The following is a 26,332-nucleotide window of genomic DNA, read 5'->3' on the forward strand; positions in this document are numbered from 1 at the left end:
AGCCTGAAGCAGCTGAAAGTGACAAAGAGCCTGAAGAAAGTAACGGTGACAAAGGGCTCGAAAAAGGTGAAGAAGCAGGAGAGCCTGATCAGAGGAGGGCTTTCCCAGAAGTAGACGGTACAGAAAAAGAAAAGGAAAACCTGATTGACTCCCCAGAAGGAGGGGACAAGGCAGAACAGAACGAAACTGTTCAAACTTTCTCAGAAGAGATCGCAGGTCCATCAAGTGGACACAGTGCAAAGAGAAGACCAAGTATATCACCAGTAAAACTAAGAACTAGAGAAACGTTGAACGACAGTGAAGGGCCAAGAGTGAAAGAGAAAAGAAAGGAAGTGTCTGTCGTGGTACCAACATCAAGTGAAGAATAAGACTTGGCCAAAGAGGAAAGTACCAGTGAGGCAGAATCAAAGAGAGATGCAAAATTGAAAAGGAAAAGGATACCAAACAGGAGATATTCCGGTCCAGAATGGGCATATGTAGTCAATGACGATTGGACCGACGAATTTGTATCTCTTAGCCTCGAGAACAAAGAAGAAGAGATACCAATAGAAAAGAAAAGTTTTATGGACACTATTGACTGAAAAACTGATAGATGACATTGCTCACTATTGACTGAAAAACTGATAGATGACATTGCTTGCTATAATCTAACGTGATACAACCAGCTGAGACATTGCTAAACCGGATGAGACATTTGCTAACTTGATAAGACTTTGATAACCTGATTGACTCTTAAACCCGATTTGAGACAACGTTGCTAACTGATAAAAGACTGAGTTATTGCCGAATTGAGACAAATGCTGCTAACCGATAAGTGACTGGGCTCCTGAAGAAAACTGTGTGAACATTGCGCTCGTTCAGCTTTGTAACTAATTGCTAAATCGTTTCTTTATAGGTGCTTCTAGCTCTCTGATTCTATACAGATCATGACTAAGTACGCTACACAAAACAGTAGAGTGAAATATTGTAAATATGCGTGTATAGGCTTGATAACTGCATGTGTACTAATAATAATGGCAATAGTGCTTGCAACGCGTGGTAAGGGTGAGAATGAGAAAATTGATGCTTTTACTTCTGCTCCTGTTACTGTCACTGAACTAACCGCATTGAAAAGACTATAATTAGATGAGAGACACTTGCATGATAAGAAGGAACTTTCGTATAATGTTTTCTATCGCCTACTAACAGAATATGTTGAGACTATGGATGCGAAAGATTGTTATCGATTGTTACCGACATCGGTAACGGAAGGGGTGACTTATCACCACATGCCTCTTACATATGGGATTACATGTAGTTTAGTAACTTCTAGATTTTATGGTCAAACTAACATACAGTATTTTTATTCAAATTATGATGTTACCTTTGCATATGTTCCTATAATAACGCAACTAAGCCAGATTGCTAAAGATTGGGATGCTAAAATAATGAGGGAATTTTTCGAGCCAATGCAACCTTTTGAAACAGCTCACGCTCATAGGGAAAACCTTACCTGCTCGCTCTCTGCAGTAGAAATAAGCTTTTTAGATCGCACAGATGATAGAAGGGCACAAATGAATGCGAAATTAGAAAAAGAGCTAAGTAAGAGGACTTCAGTAGATAATTATGCTTTTGCCGCAATAAAAACACAAGGAAAAATAGCTTTAGACGCTTGGCATGTAGGGAAATTTTGTATATATCGTGGTGAATCTTATTATGATAACATTTTCGTGGGAGCGAGTGAATGTAAACATACGTTTATCTTTAAGGCCAAATGGACATTCATGCTGAACGGACTTGACCCTGTCATACCTGGTGTATATTACTTTTGTGGGCATAATGCCTATTATCGTCTTCCAAAGGAATGGTGGGGGAGATGTTATTTGGGTATAGTGTTCCCAAAGGTTTATCAACTGGATGACCTATCGGTGATTCTCATCGTATCCAGAAAAGAAAGACCGCAGCTGCTGTGGTAGGAGATATATTTGGAGCCATGATTCCTTCATTGGGAGTTGTGTTGAATTCCATCAAAACAAGAAAGTTGTCTACTATAGTGGATAACATGTTGACAAAGTTTTCAGGTGCTATAATCCTGATGGATGCTGAACTTGCAGCAGAAAGAGCTATGACTCTTCAAAACAGGCTTGCCCTAGACATTCTTTTAGCAAAGGATGGCGGCGTTTGCAAAATGCTTGGTGCGCGTCACTGTTGCACGTATATACCAGACAACAGTGTGAAGATTAAAACAATGCTTGCAAATCTAACAAAAGAGAGTGCAGACTTGAAGGAATTGAAAGAACCAGGAGTTTGGGAGAAGGTTGGAAAGGGAGTTGCTTCAGTGGGAAATTGGCTTGGTGGCATTTGGAATGGAATATTACTAAAAATAATACAGGGAATACTAATAGTACTAATTTGCATCTTTGGGATTTGGGGAATAAAGAGGGGAATACTAATGATCATGGCAAGAATTAAGAGAAGGAAGGAAGAGAAAATGATGAAAAGAATGGCAGAAGAATACAAGGCAAGAACAAGGGGAACTAAAAGGCAAAGAGAACTGACAGAATTTTAATGGAATAAAATTTGTGGGAATAGTTTTGTGTGATGACAAATAGTCATCAGAGGAGGGATTGATGACGCAGAAACAAAGGTTTTACATTTATTAGCGCATAAACGTAGTGCCGCAATAATCAAGTGTGACTTTAACCGAACTAATAAAGATTGTACGGGGACAAATGTGCCCTCAGAGTAGTTCGCCAACATTTATAAGCGTGCTTTATATAACGTGATGTATTAGAATTGTACTAATCTGACATAACCGTAAACGTGTGCCATGATTTGCTTGTTTGAAATGTTTTAACTTAGCATAACTTTAGTGGAGGCTTCGGCCTAGTTGCCTTGTCTCACGGTTTAGATGCTCGTGTTTTTCTAAAATAAAACGTGTATTCTTGCTTGAAGCTGTACTTTTCCAGTGAGATCGGTTCACATGCTTATCTTTAAGGTTTCGTGCCAGCCTGGCATCTTCTTCTTTGCTCCAAGGTCAATCTGCAGGTGCAGACAATGGAAGCTCTGAAAGTGAGTTAATTGGTAAAATATGTTGCAACTTACGTTCCCGACTCCAAGGATAATGTATGCCTAGGTAGAAGCTTGTGAATTGTTGTTTTTGATTGGACAATTTGAAGCCAACCTATGAACCCTCCAATGGAAGACCCTACTGGATTTGAACTGTTGATTATTTAAACCTGGTGCACAAGAAGAAAGCAGCCATTACCCGCCATTTGCAGGACATTGCAGCCATTATGGCCCATCTTGCCGACCTCGTCATTTTGCCATCTTCTACGATGCTAATTGATGTTCGACGCCATTTTGAATGAGACTTTGATGCTTTCTCTAATCGAGAGAAAGAGACTTTAAGAAATTCTCGCCCTAGAGACTTTAACTTTGATTTGCCCCTTTGCATAAAGTAGTAGTTTTGTCCTTTTATCTTGCCGCTGTGAGGCAATTGCCCCGTCCACCCTGCCCCCTTTGCCCCCGTCCCATGCTGATCGAAACCGGTACCTGTGGAACGAAGACTTCCTTGAATGCTGATTGAATTTGGTAAATATGAAAGGAAATTGTACAATTGCATTGTGTTTCTTTTTAGGTAACCAACTGCTGATTTTTGATAAGAGCCCTAGTTAGGAGTTTTCCAAATCAATGTTGCTAAATTGTTTTTTTGCATGAAATCCCACATACAGATGCTAATTTGAGGTTAGATGAGGATTCATTTGTTGCACGATGCAATTTGAGACCTTGTTATGCTGACTAATGTATGCAATTAGCCCATTACAGATTATAGTTTTAGTGGTTTGCGTTGCTATTATCGAATGCATTGTTATTCAAATGCTGCATAGATTGCATCTTTTTCGCCGTTATGGACAGCTATTAATGTTCATTTACATATATCATTTGGTGTTGAGACACATTTATATCGTGCTAGCTTTGTTAATATAGGGAAATAAATTCATTAACTTTGAATGAACTGGTGTGGTTATTCATGGCCGAAAGGTCATGGTTCGCCGAAATGTTTTCTGGATTACTTGTGAAGTGTTATGTTGATCAGGGCATTGCTTATGTTCGTTATTGATTATTGATTTGATTAAATTGACTAATCTCGGGTGAAGAGAGCCCCACTTGGTCAAAAGATTCATCGACCCAAGAGCGTCCAAATACAGGTAAATTATTAGGACGGAACGCTCTATCAGGTGTCAATGCCTTTTAGACATACTGGAGAGAATCGGCAGGATGCTGTGCAGTCTAGCATAAAACTGCTAAAAAACATACAATGATCTAGTTACACGGATGTCTCCTTTCGTAGGTGTGCTGAAGCTCTATTACACAACACACCTACAAAATGATGCAGCGACATGTTTTTATTTATTGATTTGCGATGCAGCAGTAAATAAAAAAAATGAAATAGAAGTAGCACAAAAGCAATTTCAAGGCAGATGGGTCAGCAGCAACGTGATGGCTGGTCCTTCACAATATAAATAATTCATTCCGCCTGTTCAAGGGTCATTCCTATTCTACTTTTCCCCATGACAGTATCCTGCATGTCCCTATGGGTTAGCCAATTTCTGCCATTGGCTCTATTGCTCTGTGAGTAGCGACATGCTGCCTGGTCACATGTGCACCTCTGACTGAAAATGAGTGTGCTCCAATGGGTAGGCTTGTGGCCAGTCCTTTGGTTGTCCATGTTTTCCTTTTATATAACACCTTTCATTTCTTTCTCATTTCTCCTTAAACAGCATCCTGCAGTTCCCCTGACAGTACTAACAAACTGCTTGCTTGCCACTCATTTAATCTGGAGTGTGCTGCATCTTGCATGGCCAATATTCCTAAACTGGTCAGCCATCTGATAGTGTATCATTGTTTTACAGTTCCATGATGGCCACCATATTTAGATCAATAATGGTGGCCACCTTGGATCAGTATAGCAGTGATACACAATGTATTTTAGCATTTGAAGATGGCATCCCAGTGTGATGTTTACAGAGTGGAAATCTGTGGCATTTTGATGAGTAAATCATTGTTGTTACCACTCCAAGATAGCCAACACATTGCTTTTAAGTGTGGTAGATAGGTTAAAACTTTAAAACAATGTTTCATCATGTACAATAAGATTGTAAGACAACACTCCACTCTATGTTTAATTGTATTTTTTTTCTAAAAGCATGCCTGCTCATTTAAGGTGGGAGCATGTGTTCTTGTTTCTCTTTTTTCTCTTTTAAGTCATTTAATTTATAATCCAAATGCTTATTGAGTTTGTGTGCCTTTTTTATCGTGGATGGGTAAGTATGTGAATGCAGAAATGAGTCAGCAGGTGGATGATTGGTGTATGAGTGCAAGGATGAATGACAGAGTGCAAATATGATGACGTATTAAGTGCCTTAACTCATCAGTGACCAAAGTGGCATTTACATGTGGAAACCAGACTTAATAGCATTGTCAGTGCTTGTTTTTGTTTTGTTGTGGTTTGCTGTCTGCCAGAGACCACGCAAAGTCAGCATGTTCTTCACATGGTCACTGGTTTAATCCATTCCTGTCGTGAACAATAGGCGCAGCCACACAATTGGGGTACCGTTTATATCAGAAAGAGTATGGGAACACTGGGTGGCAAGAATTCTATGGCTCTCCACAGATTGTGTAACTTTCTCTGAAATGTGAGGAAAATGCATGAATTTAGTTGTTTGTGGTTTGCAGTGCATTGTGGTTACAAACAGGAACATGGATACATGAAGGTCTTGTGACCCTGAAGCCCCTCAGTGTCTAGTTTTCAGAAATCTCTGGGTTTGGCTGGTTTCCCTAGGTGGCATAAGAGCCCAGGCCCATATTCCGCTGCTACCCAGATTGCCTCCGAGTGTGGATTTTGATGGGGCAAATACGATATCTCTGTGTTGCATTTGGGGTCTTTCTTGATATGGGTGCTAGGCCCAGCCATACAAGTAGGATACTGTTTTTATCGGAAGTAGTGAGGGGATGCTAAGTGGTAGGAATTTTGTGATGCTGCAAAGGTCTTCCGGTGTAACCCCAGGTTTCACACCGGGTACCACCAGAAACTGCAAGTAGGTTAAAAACCACTGAAAATTGGAACAATAGACTATAATTCCAAAAAATGCAAAACCTATGGTACAACAAAAATTAGGGCCTTATTTAGAGTTTAACGGATGGGATACTCTTTTATAAACGTGATGGATATCCTGTCTGCAGGGTTACGATTCCCATAGGATACAGTGGAATCGTAATACGGCGAACAGGATATCTGTCCTTTGTGTAACGGAGTAACCCCAGTAGCCCAACTCTGAATCAGGCACTTAGTATTGTTTTTAAAATTCTGCTTGTTCTTGAAAGCTGGGAAGATGGTTATCTTAGCAGAGAAAAACTTTTGTTGCTATATTATGTATTAAAAATACACATGCTTTCTAGCACAGCACTTGTTTCTAATGTTTTCACAAAAACCTCAAACTTTTGCTATACTTGGGCTATTTTCTCAGTTCTGTCCTGGAGAATCCGCAAAGCCAGGATACCTTTAAAATCCCCAAGATGTGGGGTAAAAAATGCAAGTTTGACCTGGATACTTTCTATGGTAAAAAAAAGTTATGAAGTCTTCAGGGTAAAGTGCCCCAAACATCAGAAGAACAAGCAGTGGCAATGCAAATGGGTCTGGCTTATCCAAAAAAGTGCCTTTTGTGTCATTGATGGGTTTAAGCACTTAATAAGTAATCATATATGTACTCTGTCAGCAGTCTTTGCACCCATATATCCATTCATCAATTCACTGACACATTCTTGAATTAACCCTCTGAAACAAATACAACAAAACACACACAAACTCAACAACATATGCAAGATATATAAACAAAAAATGCTGCTTTCTAAACACAGCAGGCCTAACAAAACTATTAGCAATGGGTGTCTGTCTTGAAAATGTATTCTATATAATCTATTGTTGTGTTTAAGCTTAAACTTTGCAGACACATTTAGAAGCAACCATCATATACAACAATTTTGATCCCCAACCCTCCAGCCTAGGCAACATCTCTCAAGCAGTGAACACCAGCCACACAATAACCTCCTGGTCCCCAATTACCGTACAGACCACCACAGCCATCATGTCATCCTTTCACTGTAGGACACCCACTGACCCCCGTCATCACTGTCTTTTCAACCTCCGAGGCAACACTATTAGCACAGAACTAATCCGCATTCTCAACACCTCCATCTCCACGGCAACCTTCCCAGATGAATGGAAGCACGCAGAGGTCAGACCCCTCCTAAAGGAATTCTCTGCCAACTCCAGCAACCTCAAAAACTACAGACCAATCTCCCTGCTCCCCTTCCCAGCCCCAGGGCTTGAGAAAGCCATCAACCAACAGCTCACCGACTACTTCGAACGAAATCACCTTCTTGACACCACACAATCAGTATTCCGGGCTAACCACAGCATGGAGACTGCACTGATCACAGCAACAGACGACATCAGGACCCTCCTCGATCAAGGATTTTGGATCTCTCCTCAGTGTTCGATACAGTCTCCCACCACACTCCCCTCAACAGACTCCACAACATGGGCATTCAACAAAACATCCTTAAGCGGGTCGCCTCTTTCCTCTCAGGCGGCACACAGGGCATCCACCTTCCTCCCTTCACTTCTACACTCAAGAACATCACCTACGGCATACCCCAAGGATCCTCCCTCAGCCCAAACCTGTTCAACATCTACATGACCTCCTTCACAGACATCGTCAGATCCTATGGACTCAAGATAGTCTCCTATACTGACGACACTCAACTAATCCTCCCACCACCACAAAGCCAACTTCTGCAATGCCATGAACAACCTATCAACATGGATGAAAAACAGCTGCCTCAAACTAAACACTGACAAAATGGAAGTCCTGAGCTTCAGGAAGAACACCTCCATATGGGACCACAGCTGGTGGCCAGCAGAACTCGGACCAATGCCCTTTCCATCAGACCACGCATGAAACCTCGGCATCATCCTCAACTGCCAACTATCCATGAATTGACATGTAAACTCTGTCACCTCCTTCTGCTTCTACATTCTCTGTGTGCTCCACCGAATCATCAAATGGATCCCTACCAACACCAGAAAGACAGTCACACACTCACAGTCACACCCTGGTCACCAGCTACCTCGACTACGGCAACACTCTCTAAGCAGGAGTGTCCTCACAGCTACGTAAAAGACTATAGACTCTACAGAACACCACAGCCAGACTCATCCTCTTCCTCAACAAGCGCTCAAGCATCACCCTACACATCAGGAACCTCCACTGGGTCCTGTTCAGAAGAGATGGCAATTCAAAATCCTCACACTCGTATAGAAGGCTTGCCACAGCCCAGGGCCATCCTACATCACATCAACCACCGACTGAGCTTCTACGTTCCAGCAAGTCAACTATGCTCTGCCTCCACAAACTTCGCACAACCACCCCGCATCCATCGTAGCCACAGAGGAGGCTGCTCCTTGTCCTACACAGCAGCCCAGTCCTGGAACAGCCTGCCCCTCCATCTCCAAACAGCTCCCTTCCTGGTGGACCTCAGAAGGAGATTTAAGACCTGGCTTTTTAACTGAGACACAGCACCCTCAGCACCCAGATACCCTTAGGGGTGATACTACTGCGCTTTATAAATGCTATGATTGTTTGATTGATTGCTTGGCTAGCTTGGAATGGTAACACAATGATTAACTATGGACAACAGTCTTCCCTAATGGTCTCTTTGTTAAGTGGAAGTGACCATGTGGGATTTGGTGCTCTGCCGATTAAATGAGTGGCAAGCAAGTGACCCATCAGCACTGCCTAAGTGCTGTAATATCCTTTTGAAAAACATTAAGAGAAAGTGAGGAGAAGCAAAGAAATGAACCGAGAACTATAAAAGTAGAAGATTCAAAACTAAACGACTAGCCAACCAGCCCTGAAACTGAAGCACACTTATTTTCCAGTGGATGTACACACATGATCAGAAAATGCCACAATTTCCTGGGCAAGAAAACCAATGTCTGTAGACTCAACCATTACTCCAGGCAGTTGGCTGTTATGGATGAAACAAAATGTACATGACCCTCAGGCATATCAGTGGCAGAACAGAGCAGCCCCAAGGGCTCTCTATGTATCCACATGGAAATATATTTATATAGAGAGAGATATGTATTATTTATTGATTTGTAAATTACAAAATCCATGCAGACAGCTAGGAAGAGATACTAGCAAAAATGATTGCAGTGAAAATCTTCTGCCCCTAGGGTTTGTCAGATGCAGCAACCAACACCAAAATCCTTTCATGCAAAGGTAATCTGTGACACTTCATGTAACAAAATACCTATCTGTAAGCTTTAATACCTACAAATATTAATTCACTGTTAAATGCCTATTGACTTTACCTAATGCTTTTCACAATCAATATGCCAGGCCTACTGGGTTTATCATAACTTTTCATAATAAAGAGATCAGACCTATAGCATCGGAAATATTTTTTCCTAGTGAATCAATCAGGCCTTTAGCTATTATCATTGGCTTGTCACCAAAACCAGCTGAGAACTCATGCAATGAGTTTATGTTTTCCAAAAAGGCAACCATCAGGCATAATCATAAAATTACACTGTATGCAAAGTTACAGTTGGGAAAGCAAAATACTATCTCTCCTGAGAGGGTCTAACAAGGATTCTGACAGCAAATCTTCTATACCTTCAATTTGTTAGGAAGTAACCAGCACCAAAATCTCTCCCTACTGCAGTAATGTGCGAGATTCTATGTACAAAGTAATAACAATCTACCCTTAACTGCCTACTTACTTTAACATATGCTTTCTACAATCAATATGTCTTATAGTGATTTTCGTTATAAGCAGTCAAGCCTGTAACCTTTATCATTGGCTTGTAACTATAACCATCTCAATCCTACGGTACAGAGCATAAGCTTTCCACAGTGCAAATCTGGCATACAATTGTAAATGTACAAATGTATAAAAATATACCTGGCAAAGCAGAACACCATCTTGTCTAAGAAGGCAGAAAAAGGACTGTTGTATTGCATAACTTCTATCCACATGGTTTGTTCGGATGGATCGCCATCACCAAAACCCTTATTTACCAGGGTTATAGTGAAATTGTGAGCAACATTTCCAACAAAATACCTGCCTACATGTTTAGCAAACTTAGTAATCTATCCTTAAATCCTATTGTCTTTAACACATGTTTTTACAATATGTATGTCAGGCCTACAGGCCTTGTCATAACAAGTCATAATAAACAGATCAAAACTATACAGTCTCTGTCACAATGTTTCCAAATGAACCAATCAAGCCTTTATCCTTTACCACTGGCCCAATATCAGCCTATTCAAGTGCTAATAAACTGGTAGACAGCATGCATACAGTTATAAAATTACAAATATATGTAGAAAAACAATAGCTTGCAACACAGAGTACAATCCCCCTCAACAGGGCATATCAAGAATCATCACTGAGAAAACCCTCAGGCTTTGTCAGAGTGAGTGGCAAATACCAAAATCCAGACCTACTACAGTAATCTATAAAATTATATGTAACAAAATACCTGAAACACAATGTGACAAAACCAACTGTTAAAGGCTTTCTGGCTTTAAGAAATCTTTATCACAGTTAATAAGCCAGATCAATAGCCTTTGTCATAACGCTTTGTAATAAGATGACAAGACCTATAGCTTCAGACACAACTTTTCCCAGTGCACCAATGAATCCTGTAGCTTGTCACCATAACCAATGCAGGCCTACAGTTTTGAGCATAAGCTTTTCCACAAGGCAACCATCAGGCACAGTCAGAAAGTTAGAACGTCATACAGAATTACACTTAGCTAAGCAAAATAATATAATTCCTAAGAGGGCCTAACAAGGATTCTCACAGAACAAACAGTCTATATACACAGTTCGTCACAAAGGATAACCAACACCAAAAACCATTGCCTACTGCTGTAAATTATGAGATTTCATGTAACAAAATACCTATCGGTAGGCTGTAATATAGAGTAATAACAATCAACAATTAAACGCCTATTGACTTTAACATGTTTTTCACAATGAATATGTCAGCCCTCGTGCCTTTAGCATAGCATTTCACAATCATGTTCATTGACTTGTCAACACAGCCAACCCAGTCCTGCTGTATTAAGTATAAACTTTGTCACAAGCCAAAAAGTGTAATACAACCAGTCATTTTAGTAGAAACACAGAAGTTTGACCAAATCAAATCCTGTAGTCTGGGAAACTAATATGTGGGTGGAGCCTAAGCCCCTATCTCAGTAGTACTCTGAATGCTTTTTGTTGTTTACCACATAAGGTCATTCAACAGTTGCACTGTCAAGCAAGATCTTGAAATGTATGCACATTAGTGTGGCACCAGGGGTATCCCATACTCCTCTCAAACACAAACCTCAATCTGATGTCTAAAGATAAGGACGGAAGGGGAGGGTTCTGCCCCGCTGCCAGAGAAAAACAAAAGGAATCTGACAGAACTTTACCCTGTGAACCTTACTAATGGCTTTGCACCATATACAAACAAGACCTGCTGAAGTGTGCATAAACTGTCAATGATCAGGAATACATTTATAAAAATACAAATATGCACAAAATAACAGTTGGCAAAACAATACACAATCCTTCTCAATAGGTCCCAACAAGAATCACAAAACCCTTGCCTACTATGGTAATATGTGTGATTATATGTAACCAAATACCTTTCTATGGCCTGTACCATAATGTGATAAAACAGTGTTAGAGGCCTATTGGCTTTACCATATGCTTTTCACAATAAATAAGGTAGACTTACTGCATTTGTAATAAACAGACAAGACCTATGGCATTGGGCATAACTTTTCCCAGTGCACAAATCAAATCTATAGCTGTTATCATTTGCATGTCATCATAACCAACTCAGGTCTTTTGTAATGAGTATAAGCTTTCCGCAAAGGCAAACATCAGACATACAGTCATAAAATTGCAAATGCATACAAATTTACAGCTGACAAAGCAAAATGCTGTGTCTCCTTACCAGGCTTACTAAGGATTCTCACAGTGCATATTTTCTATATTCATGGCATGGTTTGTCAGAGGGAGTAAACAACACCAAAAACGTTGCCTAGTAAGGAAATCTGTGAAATTCCATGTAACAAAATTGTTTCTGTAGGTTTGATATCATTGTAATACCAATCCACCCTTAAATGCCTATTGAGTTTAATATAAGGTTTTCACCATCAATATGTCCTTTACAATAACTTTTCATAATAAAAAATAAGGAATGTGTCCTTTGATTTTTGGCTTGTCACCATACCCCTCTCCAGTCCACTGTACTGAGCATAAGCTTCCCACAAGGCAAGCATTTGGCATACAGTCATAAAAGTACAAATTGGTCCGGGTGGATGACCAACATCAAACCCTTGCCTATTGCGGTAACATGAGAAACTTTATGCAACAAAATTCCTGCCTACAGGTTTCAGCACAGAGTAATAACAAATCAACCATAAAGTCCATTGTCTTTAATGCAAGCTTTTTGCAATTTGTAAGTTAGCCCTATTAGTGTTGTCACAATGCTTCATAATAACCACATCAAACCCGTGAAATCTGGCAAGACTTTTCTCAATGAACCAATGAAGCCTTTATCCTTTAACAATGGTTTTACAAGGCCTAGTCAAGTGCACATAAAAAGTAACTATTGTGCGTACTGTCATCAAATTATAAACATGTAGAAAAATACAACCCCTCACAAAAGGGCCTAATAAGAGTCATCACAGTAACAAAAAAATTGGATTTGCCAGAGTGAGTGGCCAATGTCAAAACCCAAACCTTTGCCTACTATGATAATCTGTGAGATGATATGTAACGAAATACCAGTTTATAGCCTGTATCACAATGAGATAATGACCAGTTGTTAAAGACTTGCGGGCTTTAACACGCTTTTCACAATTATTAATCTAGACCAACAGCCTCTGTGTTTCATAATACGCAGACTAGACCTATGGCATCAGGCCAGGGCACCAAACAGACATATTGCTGGTCACCATGACCACGTCAGGCCCTCAGCCTTCAGCATAGGTTTTTACATAACCCAGCCATCAGACACACGGGCCTGATTTAGATTTCAGCAGACAGGTTACTCCGTCACAAAGGTGACGGACGATATCCGGTTGGCCGAAATATAAATCTCATAGGAAATAATGGGATTTATATTTCGGCGGATGGGATATCCGTCACCGTTGTGACGGAGTAACCCATGCGCCAAATTCAAAATCAGGCCCACAGTCAGAAAATTAGAAATACATACAAAGTTGCAATTGGCTAAGCAAAATACTATCTGTCCTAAAACGGCCTAGCAATTATTTTCACAGAGCAAACGTATATCCACGGTTTGTCACAGTGAGTGACTACTGCCAAAACCACTGCCTACTACGGTAATCTGCGAAATTTCTTGTAACAAAATACTTATCGGTAGGTTTTCATACAGGGTAATAACTGTTCAACCCTTAATACCTACTGACTTTAACATATGCTTTTCATAATAAATGTCAGGACTAGTGCCTTTATTATAACATTTCATAATAAACAGATCAGGCCTATAGTCCTGATAATTGACATTCCCACAGCTAAAATTGTTGTTACTCACTTATCTTAAACAGCTAACCCTCATTGCGAAAGACAATAGTCCTGGGTGATTTTAGCTGCAAGTCATTTCTTGTGTTGTATTTTTGAATGGATTAACAAAGCTCAGAGGAACCGAAATATCGGTTAGCGGGCAATTTGGGAGTCAGAGAAATGGGCATCAGATAGGTGCGGTTGAAAGCCCACAGGATACTTACAACAGGTCAAAAAGCGCTTGCGTGCTCAACCTAAAAACATTTAAAACAAATGGCCGCACATCCTAGGCCAGGGAGAAAATTCTAAAGTTGTCAGAGTCTCAGAGGCACAGTCAACATACTACAATATTCGCAGGCATGAAAACTCACCCCACAATCCTTTAGAAGGTGTTATTTTTGCAAAACATTTCTTCTCATTTCTCAGCCTGTGGTGGTCCTAGGACAATGGGACAACATACAAAATGTTCACCACAATGTGCTCTTTCTGTCTACATCATCTCTGGGTGCCTACACTAAGTTAGTGGGGACCCCAAAATAATAACTCTTCCCACCAGAGCCTTTTTACCCACTCTCATTATTGTAATTTTTGTTTTACAGCTGGGAGTAGTTTGTGGTTTAAAGGCATTGTTTGTAATTTCATTGCAGTAGGCCTGATAGCCGTAAAAATGTGTAATGCACTATGCCCTCTCAGGCTAAACATATGGTTACAGTGCATTACTTTCTGACGTTTTCTTTTCATTTGGTTATGCCCTCTAGGGACTAACTATATGGTTACATGACCATGTTTCTTGCAAATGCTATTTTCATTGTGGTGTTCTCTAGGGTCTGTCCTGAGCATTACAGTCTAATGCCAAAAGTTTATATCTGATAAAGGTTTTTATTGGGTTTACATGATAATTGTATATGTTTTATTAATGTCTCCTTATTGCAATCATGACTATGATTCAGGCCAATTACTACACTATGACTGTTTGAACACTCTTGATATGTGTGGGTGACCCTCCTAGGTTATTTCTCTTGTTACTCTTCCATGGCTGTCTTGTGTCTTTTTTTTGGGAATTGTGTTAGCTAGTCAGTAACTCTGATGGTGGGGTGGTGAAAGTGGTATTCTATTTGAATTAGCATGGTGGATTTAAATTAGGATACTAAATGGCAACATTTTATTTTTTTGGCTGCAGATAGAGGAATAAGGTAAATAGAAGTGCTTGTATATGCAGGGCCACTGGAATTATGTGGCAGGAAAAGACCAAATTATGAGGGAGGGTTGACCTAATTATGTGGCAAGAAAAGTCCAGTTATGAATTTACAACGCCAGTAGCTGCAATTCATACGAATGTGAGACCTATTGAATTGCAGATGCTTGTTTCTTTTTAGGTCAGGCTGGCTTCTGTGAGGCTTTGGCAATGCTTGTTGATAGTACCAGCAATACAAAGAAAAAAAGACCTGTTGTGGGCACAGCTATAAGCATCTGGCAGGCGCAGGCCGCCAGTGCGTTTAGCCAGCCAGTATGTCAGGCCAGTTCATGCCTTGTGTCAGTGCAGAGGCCTGAGAGTGACTCACTACCACAAAAGGCGTTGTCTTCATAGTTCGACTCAAGAAACAAGTGCCTGACTCTTCTTTTCAATCTTGTGAGAACTGTGATTTATATGCAGTTAAATGCAGAAGCATTTCAGTGCACTTTCCACACCAGCCTACCATTGGTAGGGGGTAGAAGGGGGGGTGCTGGTGTGGGTACAGGGGGCAGCCTCATAGTAGCTTCACTCACATTTGCGCATCGTGTTTTGCTAACCGGTGACTCATTCTTTCACATGATCACAAGGGAAGCTTTTTTCTGTCCTGTTAAACTCGGTGAGTCAGGAAATACAGTCATGGCCACACTAGGACTTACCATGTCGCAGCAAATCGTACAAGGAATTTTACAATCATGCCAGAAATTCTCCTGCTTTATATCAGTAGTTTCAGATGTCCTAAACACTTGGTGGGAAAAATACAATCTATTCAAATATTTCACATTGTGTTGGTAAAAGAACTGGTTATTAGTGAGAGTTCCTATGTCCTTGCTTCAGTAGCTCATCCACTGCAAACTCTGCTTTACATTCTGATAATTGTACTGATTGTATAATGGGATCAACAGGACTACAAGTCCCAGAAGGCAAAGCAAAAATCTGGACAAGCTGTGCTCTTTATGTCAGTACACAGGGTGCTTCTGATCACTGCTATTAAGACCTAGAGGTATTAGTGGTAGCCAGACTGCTTTTGTTCACCTTGTTGAATTGAAGTTAACAAAAACTACAATTCCCAGAATTCACTGATTTGTAATATGAACGCTGAGGAAGGGAACTGGGCATACTGGGTGTGTGGGTCCTCTGCTCCTCCTAAACGATATGGTGATCACCTTAGTAAAGTGGAGGTAAAAAGGCAATGACACTGTTGTGCTTGTTTCAAAAGTGAAAAATGAGGCCCCATCAATGAAGGCTCGAGAAACCTCATATTAGAACATTAAAACACACATTATGCGCCATCATGTAGGTTCCCATTATTGCGAGCGTGGACGTGTGCCATTTAACCCTAAACAGGACAAATTGTCCCTTTTCGTTTGAGTATGCGCTTCAGTCCCGGAGTTATTGTTTGCATTCTGGGACTTGTAGTTTGCTTTTCCCATTACAAATGTAGGACTATTGGCCCCAGAATTCGAAGAGAGAAAACATTAGGCTTTGGCTTTCCTACCGCTGCTCTTTTCCGCGATAAAATGGTAGAATATGTTGCTACAGAAGTTACACAAACACAGGATACCTACTGAGGACAAAGGGGCACCAGTATGCTGCTCCTTGATTGTCAAGACACTAAAGTGTTTTATACCAACGCGAACTGAAGGGCTTGTTTCTGTGCCACGTGACCTCTTGCCAGGTTAGCAGTGTCAGGTAGCAGCCATCGCAGTATCAGTGATAACTGCAGCAAAGTGTAACACGCTGTTCCAGTGAGTCCCATATGTCATGAAAAATGGAAACATGGGAATCTCCACTTTCCCCTTTGACACAACTGGGCCCAAGAGACAGATGGTGTGATTCATAAAGCAATTTCCGCGTACAAGTTCAGCTTCTTTGTGGAAATAGCTTGATTTACGAGTGCAACTTCCCTAGGAGAAACAATATGTGAGAGCAAATCATTAAGATTACAAGATGGCAGTGTCGCGAGGACGCAATGCTCGAAGACTCAGTTTAACAATCTAATGAAGAGCTTCCCAAAGTTTATAGAACTACGACCCCATTTTTACAACAATAAACTTGTGCAGACGACCTAGGTTTAATGGACGAGGTGGGTGATATTTATTGTAACTAAAGCATCGTGTGGTAGCGCACCATTTACAGACAGCACATTTTACACTGAAACGGCCACTACATTTCCAGAGACCTACAATTTTACTGAGATACAATGTTGATAATGCGTAGAAATCTGCCTTCGGTGAACCACCAGACCCCATATTTTAAAACAACAGCTAATTGTCAGAAGACATAACCTGACATTTGATCTCTGTCTCTGAAGCATAGGAAATGTGACAAGATAAATACCCAATTTAAAAGCATCTTTATGTATTGTTTGGACTTTCGTGGCCCCAGACATTTCCAATTATTAATTTTAGCTCCCTTGCTTAGACACTTGTACAATTTTAATACACATTAACCTCACTACACCAAAACTCTTAAGGACTGCAATGTTGAGAGGAGCTTAGGATGACCCCAACATGCACTATTAGGGTGTGGGTGGAGGAGCCCCTCAGATGAAGCTGTCACACAGTGCGCATGAGGCACACCGTCCTTGTTTAAAAAACACTTTGAATAAGGACAAAAATCAGGGAATAATTTTCTCAGACTTAGCTTGCCAAAGAGCTCACCAGTCTCTTTTTAATGATTGAAGCGTGCTGCCCACATTATACATATTTTGTGTGCATACACCTCTGTATTAAAGACCTGTCTCATTCATGCCGCTGAAAGGCTCCATGTTCTTCATGCATTGTGTATTCAGGGCTCTGTATTGTAGAATTGTCTATGTCCAGTTCCCCTTCCCATCCACACTTCGAAGTTCCCTGTTAGCCATACACTGTGTGCATAGAGTGCTACACTAAAGACTTCTCTAGGCCTTGCCACACTGATGGGTTTCATATTATCTGTGCATTGTGTATGTCTTGTTGTACACTTCAGACAGGGCCTCTACTGAGATAGAAATCAAGAGGGCCCTCAGTTTTGGCAAAGCCATTAGCTTCTAACTACAATGAAAGCAAGACCTATTGGCCTTGACAGTGCTTGTTAATAAATATAATAACCCTCCATGTTTCAGGATTTGTTGTGAGCTGAACGTGGAACATGGATATTCATATCTGGATGCTCATAACTGTTATTCAACTTCGACTTCTTTGTGGATTCTGTCTCCTCTGGATTCGTGCCTCAGGTTCTGAGCACCCCTCTTTATAACAAGTAGGTTGTTTAGCCACTTGCTATTGACATCTGTGCAGTCTGATGGCCCCAGCCATCAAGGGAGAAAGTTTTATCTTTACGTATGAAGCTGAGCGAGCTAGGAATTGTTTTGTTGGTGAAGCTGAGAGACATTGTCCCACGTCAACAAAGTGAAGCTTTCCAACCTGCGCTAACACAACTGTGCTGTTCTTCAGCTGCTGGAAGTCCAGCCTGTGAAGGGCACCAGATTCAGTGAAAGTAAAATTGAGAAAGAGGGCGACGGGCCAGTGGACTCTGCAGGAAGGGCTTTTGGGAGGGAGCTTTGTGACCGGACTCTGGTCATAAAGGGGGCTGTAATGGCCTTCCCAGTAGGTGACGGGGATAACATTTCCTAGGAAATGTATGAGTTGTGGAGCTTAGGGAAGAGGGTGTTGCAGAGAGTGGGTGCTCTCACTGAAGACAGCTCCCAAGCATGGCCAGTCTACCAACTGCTCAAGGAACAGAGGGAACTGTTTCATGCTGCCATGAAGGGACGCTGAATCTCCCCTTCCTTTTTCCAATTTTGCCAATCTTGGACTTTCTAAACCTCACACTTCCCTAGTCATTCGTTCAAAACCTAGCAAGGCTAACTCAGTCTTTCTTCCTTCTTCTGTCAATCAGCTACGTAAAAGTACATTGAGTAATATCTGTAATTTGCAGTACTTGGAAGCAGTAAAAACGGTGGGCTTATATACTATAAAAATAACTTGTTATAGAAGTTAGCCTTTCAAAAGTAACTAATCAAAACCAAGTAAAATTAAAGTTTAATGTGGCATTTGAGACATGGTCCAGTATTCCTAACTTAGTAAACCATGTAACAGCTTCTCAATAATTCGCCCACTTACAGACTATTTGGATAGTCAAGGTGGGAATTACCTAGGGATCCTACCTCACCCACACAATAGGGGTTCACCATGGGCTGATTCTCTATAATATTAAAATATGTACTACAGTGGTTCACACCACTGCTTGAATGACGATTTTCACATTTCTGGGATTCACAAAGTCTTCTAAGACTACTGTGTAAAGTCTAATCTTTTTCTAGATTCCCATTTATGGACAGTCAAAGTCAGCTGCACATGTGTAATTGTACATTCTGTGTAAATGCACGTGCAAAAATGCATGATCACATTTATTTATTTTTTCTTCCACAGGGAGATAATTTTTACCAATACAAATTCCGAGCCCCTAAAACTCCATCCCAATTGGAGGTGGTCCCTCCCCATTGTCACCCTTCAAGGGCAATGACATGCTATAAACAGGATTGTATTGCCACCCATTTCCAGGGCATAAGTGGACAGAGAAACAGTTTGTGAATACCCACAATCTCATAAATGTGTTTCTAGGCCTGGATTTTCCACGGCGTCCCTGCTCTGGAATACCCACTCCCTACCATTGGGAGCAAATTTATGTAAGGTCACCAGGTGACACCATTGGCACATTTCTTCGACTGACCAACACTCCCCTTACCCCCAACAGCACCTTGAAACCCTCAGGGATGAGTAGTGTACTCTACAAATTTCAGATTGATTGACTGGTTTCAATCCAGGGCTTTCCTTTTAAAACAATGTCATCTGTTAGTTTAGTCAATTGATTTTATTGGTAGGAACCAAAAATACACCTCCTATAATGCAGTAGATCAGTGTTTCTAAAGTACCTTGGGAGAAGAAAGAACCTCCAGATAACAACCAATGGCATGCTCGACTTTGGACTTATGGCCATAGAGAAATTATCCTGAGGCCTAGCTGAGAATGCTGAGAACTATAAGGTTACTTGGGAATCATTGTTTACTTATCTCTCGGAAGGGACCCCAATTAGGGCCCTGTTGCCTACCTGAAATCTTTTCTGAATCCCTGCTCCCCGCTAGGGTGAAATAAATAGCCCTTTACTAGATGATATATCGTGGAGACCTATTACAATGGCTGAAAATGTGAGTACTAGAAAGAATCCTGAGCCATGCAATTATTCCTACTTTTGTCACTATTGATAAATGCTTCCTTTTGATTGTTCCCTGACGGGGAGGGAGAATATATGAAGACTGGGTTTAAAACCATTATTGTTTGTACATGCGCATTTCATAGAACGAGAAGGGATCTGTTCTCTTCTTTTGTATAATTTAAAAGGGCGATCTTTTCCAACCTTGATGATTTCATGTACTCGTTGCATTAAAATCAATAAAAACATTCTGGCTTATAAAACAAAATTCTATTAGGCGAGGGGATTGTCACTTGCGTTATTCACTGGTGTCTGTCCTTAAAAATGTTAAAAACAAAGATAGGGAGTGAGGTCAAGGTTTGCAGTGGATTAATTCATGTGTGCTGGTGAACTGATTGGTAAAATAGAGTCCACGTTACAACATTGAAATCAATGCTTGTAATTACTGTCCCTTTCTTTACAAGTCTACAAAATAAGCTTGCCAGAATCTGTATGAAAATGTGGTAAGCTATCTCTTTCTTACACTTAGCGGTAGGTGAGGTTGACAATGGTGAGGGTCCAACATTATGCTCATGAAAACACAGGGATATGTAAGGTACACTGACAGGGAGAAAATGTTGATCAATATGGGTAAACCCTAATATTTACCCGGACTGCACTCCTTTTTCTTTCTTTTTTACATTTGTATAGGACAGACACCAGTGAATAAACCAAGTGCATATTTCCTGCCTTAATACAATTTACTAAAGGAACTTTATGAATGTACTCAGGAAACTACATAATGTAGAACCCCAGTTCTTGTCAACATGTTTCTGCACACTGTTGATGGCCCTAACTGGTCTGGGGCATTCATCATAATGAAGAAACAGTTCCCTGAATCACTATAATTATCCCTAGCTTTTGGTAAAAATGATATGTGGCCAGTCAGTCAGTCAGTTCTTGTTAGTGCAGTCCTATGATCATGACTAATCAGGCCTACATTAAGGCCACCTGGCTGAGACTGGTGTTATTTGCCTTAAGTAAGGCTTGTGAACCCAGTTAGAGAACACTGGTCTGCCACAAGACTGACTGACCACAATCACACATAAAATACGATGGGACCAATAAAGTTTCCTTAGTAAATCCCCTTCCACTTTTGTACTTTTAATCCTTAGCCCTTCTAGACTTCTTTTCAAGGAGGTACATATTATTCCCTATTTTGAAAGCGCTTCCCAGGAGTGTGTAACCGCAGGCCCCACCAAGAGGAAGGGCCTGATGATGAAGCAAGTCACTTTAATAAGTGAAGTCCTTCATCTTCTTTAATGGAATTTCCCTAAAGTTGGGTCTATTTGGCATCATAACCCCAATGAGACAGGTTTTTATACCTATTAACACGTGGCAGACAATGCAGTGATACATAATACTAAGGGAGGAAATATCTTAATACAATATATTAATAATTTTCCTTTCCCTCCTCCTTGTTTGTGCATCAACCATGCACCAAAAACTACTGTCATTGTGACTCAAGGCCTGCCATTTGTGTTGGAGAACTGGCATAGAGCAACATGCTGGAGATCTACAAGCTGCAATTTTAGATCCCACCCACCCAGCAGGATGCTGAACATTAGGACCAGAACTCAAAGTGAGCGTCAGCATCAGAGCACAAACTGAACATCAGTACCAGAGCACAAAGTGAGCATCAGTATCAGATCCCAAATTGAGCAGCAGTATTAGAGCACAAACTGACTTTCAGCATAAGAGCTCAAAATGAGCGTCAGTATCAGAGCACAAACTGAGCATCATCATCAGAGCCCAAGCTGACCATCAGTATTAGAGCACAAACTGAGCATCAGCATCAGATCCCAAACTGAGCATCAGTATCAGAGCAGAACCTGAGTGTCAGCTTCAGAGCACAAACTGAGAGTAAGTATCAGAGCACAAACTGAGTCTCAGCAACAGAGCACAAACTGAGCATCATCATCAGAAAACAAACTGAGGGCTAGCATCAGAGCCCAAACTGAGAGTCAATATCAGAGCGCAAACTGAGCATCAGCGTCAGAGCCCAAACTGAACATCAGTATCAGAGCAGAACCTGAGTGTCAGCTTCAGAGCACAAACTGAGAGTATCAGAGCACAAACTGAGTCTCAGCAACAGAGCACAAACTGAGCATCATCAATAGAAAACAAACTGAGGGCTAGCATCAGAGCCCAAACTGAGAGTCAATATCAGAGCACAAGCTGAGCATCAGAGCACAAACTGTCAGCATCAGAGTACAAACTGAGCTTCAGTATCACAGCGCAAACTGAATATATTTGATGGTCAATTTGTGGACGTGAGGCTCACGCACAGTTTTTATTTTCCCTGTGACTCAGAGTTTCCAGCTGTGTGGCAGAGACAGTGGTGCATAATTTCAAACCTTCGAAATGACATGGGCCAGATATGTGGGGCACTGCCCAAAGACCCTCATGGGCAAGGCGCCCTTTGTACAGCGTGCTCAAACACTCACCGGCTGTGAGAGGACCAAAGTGTAGAAAGAGCTGAAGGGAGGCGCCTGAGGTGAAGGTGTGTGCATTAGGCCTGGTTGGGTTTTGCCTGCCTAGTTCAATGGTAAATCACTCTACGATCAAGGGCTTGTCAGACACCCCTCCAACGACGTGGCACCTGAAGCCCACACTTGCTTTAATGGGTAGAGGTGCAGCAGTCCTGAAACTTCCTGCCCACCGGGAGTATGCACAGTGACATATTCCTCTCCCCCTCAAGATCTCACTACCTTCTGTTAAAACAGGCTGTTGCATCTCAAGCACCGGGCCCTTCTTTTGTATTGTTAATGACAATTGGGAACCAGAGGGGCTTTTTTGTTTCAACCAAGAGTGGCAGCTGGCTGCCCCTAAGGACAGCTCAAGGATGTGAAAAAGCAGCTGTTGTAAAGGAACAAAAAGCACAAGGGAAAACAAGCAGTACTTCTTAAGGACTTGCGGTTTGGTGCTCTATTGGGAAACCTGTCTCTTTTTTATGAAGAACTGAAATTAACCGCCATGACTTGCAAAACAAGTTCTGGCCAACCTCAGCTTCTTGGCGGTATTATTTAAGAGACAGGTCTGATGGGAAATAAGGGATATGATATGTACAGGAGTGTAGGTGCTCTGCCTATTCACAGCTTGGGCCACAGGGCAGAGAAGCGTGGATAAAGAAAGTAACTTCAGGGAGTTAAGTTTGTCACGATTAAAGGGTGACTAAAAGGCTGGCTCAGTTCAAGATGCATTGAAGGATTTTAGCCATCAGCTATCACTGCTACTTTGGGACCGAGTTACAAAGATTTGTCACTAAGTAGCCATGACTTGCTCTTGACTTACTTCTGACTTGCTCCAAAATTTCCAGGAGGGTGTCACACCTATAATGCATGGAAGCAACCTTTGTGGTGTTGGCCCCTCTGTTACTATTCTATTACTACAAATTTGAGCCATTGATTAAGATTATGGAACAGATCATTGACTCTTGTGTCATACTGTTGGGACAAAAATAGCTGGAAAGCGTTCATGGTCAAGCATGGCGTGGTTGCCTTGACATGGTACATAGCTGAATTAAATTGACTTTGTGAGAGTTGTCTTACCATGTAGTAAGCATATTTCTCCTTGTTATGCCTCCCTAGGGCAGGCTTAGCATTTTGATGCATACCCAGGTTTACTAGTATTGGTAAATCTGAGAATGCACCAAAAATCAAGGGTGGAAACACCCACGCTCCACCAATGGAACGCTTTCCCAGGGCTGAGTAACGCAAGGCAGAAACGTGTTACAAATTTACCATGAAATGCAGAGCCATGCAAGGTAACTTCCGACTCAAGCCTAGTAATCTCACTTAAGGGCTTGAGTTGCCCTTGTTTCACCTTGCGTGATACAAAGGCAATGTAAGCCGTTGATGAGTCTGGTTGTTATCTAAATAATGTGCGGTTGCTTACGTCTGGATAGAAAATAGTTTGGGCCTGGGCTACTACTACAGGTTACTACTACTACTACTACTACAGAGTTACTACTAAAGGTTGTTTTGAAGGAGTCAGAGCCACTTGTATCTGAGTCAAAGCTGTATACAAACGTATTTGAATACAGAAATGCACCCTATGTTAATGTTTCTGCCACCAAATGCCCCTCTTTTTAACTTTCTGATGATGAGTTCTATGCATTTTGCTGGTCCTCATCTGAGCGGAGCACAGAGACATTACCAATAGGTTTGTTTCTCTTCATTTTTTCCTCTTTTTACATGTGCTGCATTCTACACCACACATAGGAAGAGAAAAAAGCCTCACAGGTCTGATTTTGTGCATGAAGGTGTCTTTTCCTGCACAAAAATGATCCTGCCTGCAATGTACCATGGCGCACGGGTGCCAGCGTTTGCGCTTGGCAGCCACTAGTGCATCAGCACAGAGGGACAGCAAGAATGCACCATATCTTCATTGATATAGCACATTCCTGCTCTGTCCATTTGACACAGCGCAGTAAGTTGTCTTGCTGCGTTGCGCTGCGTCAAATATTGAGACATCTGGCCCAACGTGAGTTGTGTGAGAGGCCTGTCACTTTATAAAATGAGCCCCAAATATCTCCACAAACACAAAGAACCCAATAAATACCTTAATTAAAGACGTCTGAGAAGTGTCAGACTTGGGGCGACCTCTGACCTTTATTGTTCCTGACCCAAGGACTGTTCTTATCATAGATGCAAAGGTTAAGCCTCTCCCTCTAGAGGAGGTCAGACATACAGCACCAGCAAGTCCGTGAACGTAGTGTGGCGTCCGGTGGGCACCGTGCCAACAACCCCTTTAAACTTGCTTTGACTCATTGTACCCCCGGGAGGCTTTTTGCCACACGCACTCGATTTGCGTTCCCTTAGGGTCTTCTGCACTTCTAGGCAGTGAAACTAGAGCGTTTATGACGTGTGGCCTTCGATGCTTTTCACACGTGCGCCGACAGGAGGATTTAGGTCACAGGTCGCGACCTTTGCTGAATTGGTGATGTGAACAAGTGACTCATGCCTGAGATACGTTGTCAAGCACCCAACTATACAAAATAAATAAGCTCTTTATAAAACTATATCAGTTGCGTAGTTTTACAGAGCCTGTTGTGAAATATTCCCTCAAATGCCCCATTCCCTTCCACACAGGTCCCACAAGCTTTTTTTGTACATGTAACTCTTGTAAGCACAACTGCCTCTCCACCGTAGCCATTTGATTTATTGCGAACTCTAAATATCAATAACATGCTTGTTATCGACATTACAAGGGTGAAACGCCAAGCCAGTCCGGCTGAATTTCAACCATGTCACTTAAAGATGCGGGACAAACTGGTGCCACAATTGTAATAACCCACAACGCCATCTTACCAAGATGCTTGCAACGTTACCAGGGGGCAGGGAATGACTGAACAAAATTAGATGGGGTCTGCAATAGCTGAGCTATGGTGAATAATTTCAGTACAGTTAAAGAACCCGTCTGTGAGAGCAAGAGCCCATAGAGAGAGAGAGGAGGGAGGGGAGGGGGGATGAGAAAGCTATTTTACCCCTTTTAAACAAAGAAAACAAAGGGAAGCTTATGGTAGGCAAAGCGAACAGCCAGCATTAACTCACTCTTACCCACCGAGAAGGGGAGGGTGCGCAAAGATGAGACGACAATAGAGAAGAAAAAAGTAACTTACAGGCTTGGGCATTCTCTCCTGGACTCCAGCTGTGACGGAAACTCGCGCAGCAGCAGTTAGCTCAGGAAGGAATTATTTATTCTCGGGAGCCCATCGCGTCTTCCTCGATTCTGGCCCTTGCTTTCACTCTGTGTTTGAGGGCAGGTCGGTCCGCTGTAGGGCAGGGAAGTTCCCCGTACCTCCAGCTTCGCCCTCCGAACCCGGCTGCCGTGTTTATTTCTTTGCCTTTCAGTCAGAGGGCAGGGAAAGGGGCCGTCCCAGCGTGACTTCACGAGAGCGCCTCTTCGGATTACACGGATCTCCAAGGCTGCACAAAACAGGCCCAAACACAAGCAGGTCTGCACGCCCGGCGCCCAGGGATAAAATACACCCACGGCTGACTTACTCATGACTGACAGGCTGATCTTTTCTTTTTAAAGAATGCTAATGTTTATATGTGTTTTTCATAACGTCACCGGAGTTATAATGAAATATTAAAAAAAAAACACGCAGTTGCACACAACATATACGTTTACTACCAAACAATATGTATACGACTAAACGTTATTTAAATAACTAATTGTCCATGCAATGGGAGGAAGTGCAGGTAGCATATATGCCAA

General features: G+C 41.6%; 1 protein-coding gene across 1 annotated transcript in view; it reads right to left on the minus strand.

Annotated features, from left to right (window-relative positions):
• RAB7B (RAB7B, member RAS oncogene family) overlaps positions 1-25,981 on the minus strand; it is a 102,096-nt gene extending 76,115 nt beyond the window's left edge. The window contains exon 1 of the mRNA XM_069238574.1: positions 25,731-25,981. Coding sequence (XP_069094675.1) covers positions 25,731-25,742 — 12 coding nt within the window. The 5' untranslated portion in view covers positions 25,743-25,981. The remainder of the gene's footprint in view (positions 1-25,730) is intronic.
• Positions 25,982-26,332: the final 351 nt, after the last annotated feature.

The sequence above is a fragment of the Pleurodeles waltl genome, chromosome 6 (assembly GCF_031143425.1).
Source record: "Pleurodeles waltl isolate 20211129_DDA chromosome 6, aPleWal1.hap1.20221129, whole genome shotgun sequence".
In the NCBI taxonomy this organism is placed as follows: Eukaryota; Metazoa; Chordata; class Amphibia; order Caudata; family Salamandridae; genus Pleurodeles; species Pleurodeles waltl.